We start from the raw sequence: 5,861 nt of genomic DNA, 5'->3' as shown, positions 1-5,861 counted from the left end.
AGTTTTGTAAACCAGAGGTGCTCAGTAGAAGTGTGCCTTGGATGCTAACACCGTTCTGCTTTCTCATGATAGTAATTCCTATAATCTGTGGGAAACAAAGATGACAACTTTTGCTGGGGTAGGAAATCAGAAGGAAATCTCAGGCCTCCTCCAGAGGTGACAGCCTACTTTGCACCTGAGCTCTCTCCTGATAGTCCTTTCTTGTTTTACTCTTGGAGATTCTTCTCAGCAGTACTGAAGCCCTCTGAGGACAGGAGCCCACTTTATAACTCACTTGACAATAATAATCTTCTCAGCACCTACTGTGTGCCAGGTATTATGCACCCTTATTTAACAACTTGTGAGCTGTCTCCTTGCCTAGCCTGAACATTTTTCCTTCTATCTTGGAGGTTTTTAACAATGGATGTTTCCCAGACTCACTGATAGAGCTCTAAATACTCTTGTGCCGGGACTCAACTCCAGAGATTCAGAGTCAGAGGTGTGGGATCTGCATTTAGAAGAAGCTTGTCAGGGGATGCCAAACACACCAGATATTGCACCCACCACCTCAGGGACCTTGTCTTATCAGGTGCACCTTTTCTCTCCTTATCCTTTAGACCTCTCACTTCCTTGGCATTTCCCTCAGTCTCAGTCCCATCTTAGATAAACACTGAAATCTAAGCACTCTTTTAATCCTTTGTTCCTTTCTCTTCCCTGCCGAGCAACTTAAAACAGTAATTGACTCTCAGTGCCCCTGCCTTCTTGGTGGGTTCAGTTTTCAACCCACCACTGTCAACACTCCTGGCAAGCTTCTTCTAAATGTCACCAATGACTAATAGTTAAGCCTAAGGAGAGTTTAAAATTCCTTAGCCTGACCCAGCATTTGACCCTCTTTTGTTCCTTGGATTTGAAGACACCATTCTCTCTTTTTTCCTTCTTTTTTCTCCTCAATTCTTTTTTTTTTTTTTTAAGACAGGGTCTCACTCTGTCACCCAGGGGCTGGAGTACAGTGGTGTCATCATAGCTCATTGCAGCATCAAAATCCTGGGCTCAAGCGATTCTCAGCCTCCTGAGTAGCCAGGACTACAGGCATGTGCCATCACACCCAGCTCATTTAAAAAATTTTTTTTGTAGAGACAGGGTCTCACTATGTTGCCCAGGATAGTCTTGAACTCTTGGCCTCAAGTGATTCCCCCAGCCCACCCCAGCCTCCCAAAATGCTAGGATTACAGGTGTGAGCTACCATGTCCCGCTGAAAATAGATTTTCTAAAACAAATCTGATCATGTCACCACTGTGCCTAAAATTCTTCTACATCCCCATCCCCTCCTAGGAAAAGGCCACAACACAGAATAATCAGGGTTTTAGGCCTTGTCCCAGCCTCCTTGCCCTCCACTACACTATAGGCCCAACTGCTTTCTGATCTCATTCCTGATTCTGTTACTCACCTTTCCACCCCAAGCATACTTGGTCCATCTTCCACACTTCAGGCTTCCTTCTAGCCTGGAAATGTCTGCAGAGGAGGACTGTTATTAGGTCAGCTTGGCAGGGAGGCACCTGCTGCAGTGTAGGGGTATGTTTATAGCTCTGAACTTTTTAACTTGAAAAATTTCAAATATACAGAAAAGATGAAATAATAATAATATTGGAATACTATCCACCTAGAGTCAATGGGTTTTTAATGGTTTGTCATATGTGCTTTATTACTGTCCTCAGGGAAGGGATACAAGTACCAGCTATAATCCAACCTCTCTCCTTTCCTTTATACACTAACTCCTTAAAAGAGTTGTTGATATTAATTTTCTCCAGTTTTTCTTTGCCTAGTCTCTCTCAAGGCTGCTTTAGTCTAGCTTTCGCCCCCACCTCTCCACAGGAACTATTCCTGTTGATGTAACCAATGAATCCCTCATTGCTATATACAATGGCCATGTCTCAGTTATGATCTTACTTGACCCATCAGCCACACTTGATGCCCTTCCCTCAGTAGTTACAGGACACCACACTCTTTGGGTCTTCCTCCTACTTCCTAGGTCACATCTCTGCTTTTTTTTTTCTGTTCCCTCCTCATCTTCCTAACACTGGTGGGAAAAGGGCTCCATCTCTGAACCTCTTTTTTTTTAATTCACCATTCACTGCTTTGGTAATCTAAATTGGCTGATGACTGTCAAATTTCATCTCTAGCCTGGGGTTCTCCTCTGACTGCCAGGCTGAAACATCTACCTGTCTAATAGAAATAGCAGACTTAACATGTCCAAAACTGGCCTTTCCTCTCCTGTAATTTGCTTCTGCCCAGTCTTCTCTGACTTCAGTTAAGGGTGACTCCTCCTCTTTAGTTGGTAAAGCCAAAAACATTAGCATCATCCTTAACTCCGGTCTCACATACCTTATATTCTATTCATTAACAATTCCTTTAGGTTTTTCCTTTAGAATATATCCAGAATCTGGCCACTTCTCACTACCTCTTCTTCTACACCCTGGTCCAAGCCAACATCTCTGGCCCCATCTCCTTCAGAGCAAAGGTTGATGTTCTCATAGTGACACATAAAACTTCCTTTTTTTTTTTCCGGAGACAGGGTGTTGCTTTGTGGCCCAGGCTGGAGTGTAGTGGTGTGATCATAGCTCATTCACTCACTGCAGCCTCAAACTCCTGGGCTTGAGCAATCCACCAGCCTCAGCCTCTCCAAGTAGCTGGGACTAAAGGTGCATGCCACCGCATCCAGCCACAAAACCCCTCTTGACAGGCCTCCATAGCTTCCTTATCCTCATCAGCTACTCCTCTCCCTGTCTCTGACCCTGTGGGTTTCTCAAACAAGGCAGGTACAGACCATCTCAGGGCATTTGCATTTTTTTCAACTGCTCCTCCTCCCCAATACCTCCACTCCCCTCCCCACCACTTTTGCAATTTTTTCCCCCTGCTGGAAGGTTCCTTACCCTCTACCCAATACCTATGAACAGGATTCACTTCCTTACCTTCTCAGGTCTTCAATCTAGTCACCTCAGTGAAACCCTAATTCAATTAATTAAAGTTGCAAATTACTTTCCTGACACATCCTCTAAAACTCTTCCTGGGCTCCTGGTCTTATTTTTCTCCATAGCAGTTATTGCCACTTGATACATTGCATTTTTCATTTGTCTTTGTTATGGTATGTAAGACCCACGAGGATAGGGACCTGGGTGTTGTGCTACTAGCTGTACCTCCACCACCTAGTAAGGGCGCCTGGCACGTAGCAGGGCCCAGTCGACCTCCGTGGAGTGAGGGGATGAACGAGAGTCCAGACGAAAAGAAGAAACACTTCAGTCTGCTGAATTCAGTCCAGCCACCCCCACTCCTAAACCCGCCCATTCGGCGTTGCGGCAAGCCACGCCCATCGAGGCCAAGCCGAGGCCGGAAGCAGCCCCTGGGCGGAAGCACAGCCGGGCAGACTGGGCCCTCCTCCCGACCTGCCCTGGGCTTGTCCCCGCCCACCCGAAAGTGGGTGAAAGGTCGGCGGCGCCGGCGCTGCATCTGTGGCTGCTGAGCCAGGACGGCCAGGGAACCGACAAAGTGACTGACAGACAGACTGACCATGGCAGACCAGCCGAAGCCCATCAGCCCGCTAAAGAACCTCCTGGCCGGCGGCTTTGGCGGCGTGTGCCTGGTGTTTGTGGGGCACCCTCTGGACACGGTCAAGGTGCGAGGAGGCTGGGGAGCGGGCTTTGGCAGGGAGGCCCTGGCGGGGCTCGGAAAGCAGGATCCCCCGCGAGGCGCGGCCCCGGGACAGAAGTGGGGTCTATGTGAGCTTCCGTGAGACGTCTAGGGAATCTCTTTCTAGGGTCGGGGGGAAGTTGTATCTTGTGCCCCAGCGAGCCAGATGGCACAAATTGAGCTGCTTCTAACCGCTTGTGAAGACCTCTGATTTAAAGTCCTTCATCCTGCAGTCTCTCCTGACCCTGCGCCACTTCTTGGGGAATGGGAAAGAAAAAGCGTCTCCCCAGAGCTCCGATTTCAGCCCACCCTAACATTATCGTCAGGGTTGAAAGAGATCCCCTGTAAAGCCCACCCCAGGAAGACAGCTAAAGACAAAAGTAGGTTATTTGAGAGATGTCATTTGACACACTCCACAGAGTGCCCCATCACCATCTCTTTCCCACCTTTCTGGGCCCAGAAAGAGATTTCGCCATCTTCAGCCTGTCACCCCATGGCAGCCTGCATAGCCTCTTGGGCAGAAGCAACCCCGTGGGAAGCAATGATGTCATCAGCAATTGAACCCCTTTCGAGGAAAGCAGGTGACCAGCTTTGCCCAAGACGAGGTAGATTCTTACAACTCCAATGGTCAAACTGAGTGTCTGAGAGAAATGAAAGCGCTGTCATCAGCACTTGGGCCCTCGGCTTCCTCACATCATACCATAACTCTTCCCCTTGCAACACCTTCAGCAAGGCCTTGCTTGGAGACCAAAGTCCATGGCCTGTGGCTTAGCATTCGAAGCTTCATCTTAGTTTTCTAACCTTATTTCTGGGCACAGGTTTGAAGGAAATTGACAAGTCATGACCAGGGTGGGCCTCTGGGGACCAGATGTGAATCTTAAAGGATTGGAAGCCCATGGGGGGAGGACAGGGTAGGGGCACCTTGTTAGGATGTTGGATCAGGTTTCCTCCACAGGGAAATAGTTTCGAGGGCACTTCCTCTGCAGGCTTGGGCAGCAGGCTCTTCGCTGCCTTTCATTCAAGAGAGGAGCTTCCCTAAGGTAGAGCTCATGCTGGGGTCATTCTATAGCAAGACTAGGATTAAAGTAGCTGGGCTGGTTAGGTCATTGTGCAACGTGAAATCAGATGTTTATTTAGCTAATGATTAATGTTGTTGTGTGTGTTAGTGCTTCCCAGACGATGGTCATTCCAAGCAGCACTGTCTAATAAGGGACAATAGTCTGGTCTCTCTTCCTACTGTTGGTCCATACAGGCAGAGATCTTGTTAGTTCTAGGTATCTGGGGCTTCTCTTTAAATAAAACTAAAACCTTTATTTGCCTGCTTATACAAATATTGCTCCTACCTCCATATCCTTTTATCCTTAGTATCACTCCTAAGAAGGGCCAGATGAGCTCTGTATAAGTGACTGAAATGCTCACTGGCACATTCAACAACCAGAAAGCCTATTTTAGCTTAATCCCAAACCACAAATTGCTGACAGTTGTCTTTTTGGCCTAGGGAGCTAGGTGAACTCTAATCAAAGCCGGACCTTGAGATAATTTCAGAGGTCCAAGGTGACTGAGCTGTAGCCATGAGCTGTAACACTTTAGAGTTGGGGCTTGGAAAGGCTCTATGGAAGGTGATATTAGGACAGGCATTGAAGTGTTGGTTGAGTTCTCACTGGAGGAGTAGGGAGAACCAGATAATTTGGCATGGGGAAGGCTGGAATGAGGCAGGTGTGGGCTTGCAAATTGGGGTCAGGTTGTAAAATAAGATCAACTGTGGAGGACTTTAATGTTCTTGCTGGTTTGGATGGCTGATGTCATGATGAAACAGGTATAAACTCACAAAAAGGTATTAGTCAGAAATTTTGATCCATTTCTCTCTCTCTACTAACTAGAGGAGGTTGTGCCTGACCATGGAAGATCTGAAGACCAACATAAGGGATTTTGGATGTAAAGCAGTGGTAGCCCCTGGACATTTCTATTGTTGTATCCCATAAACCCCTTAAACTTGCATGTCACCTCTGTCACCTAAAGACTGACTTCCTTGGCATGGCATATAAGGCCCTAACAAATACAAGAATGAAAAATTCTAGCCGGGTGCGGTGACTCACGCCTGTAATCCTAGCACTCTGGGAGGCCGAGGCAGGAGGATCGCTTGAGGTCAGGAGTTCGAAACCAGCCTGAGCAAGAGCGAGACCCCGTCTCTACTAAAA

At 47.5% G+C, this 5,861-nt stretch overlaps 1 protein-coding gene across 1 annotated transcript in view; it reads left to right on the top strand.

The window, feature by feature from the left end:
* The first annotated feature begins 3,345 nt into the window (after positions 1-3,345).
* Positions 3,346-5,861, top strand: part of SLC25A20 (solute carrier family 25 (carnitine/acylcarnitine translocase), member 20) — an 18,159-nt gene continuing 15,643 nt past the window's right edge. The window contains exon 1 of the mRNA XM_012638123.1: positions 3,346-3,649. Within this exon, the coding sequence (XP_012493577.1) occupies positions 3,545-3,649 (105 nt within the window). The 5' untranslated portion in view covers positions 3,346-3,544. The remainder of the gene's footprint in view (positions 3,650-5,861) is intronic.

The sequence above is a fragment of the Propithecus coquereli genome, unplaced genomic scaffold (genome assembly GCF_000956105.1).
Source record: "Propithecus coquereli isolate 6110/MARCELLA unplaced genomic scaffold, Pcoq_1.0 Scaffold1, whole genome shotgun sequence".
In the NCBI taxonomy this organism is placed as follows: Eukaryota; Metazoa; Chordata; class Mammalia; order Primates; family Indriidae; genus Propithecus; species Propithecus coquereli.
The sequence above is the reverse complement of the archived record's forward strand: the minus strand, read 5'-3'. Positions and strand labels throughout refer to the sequence as shown.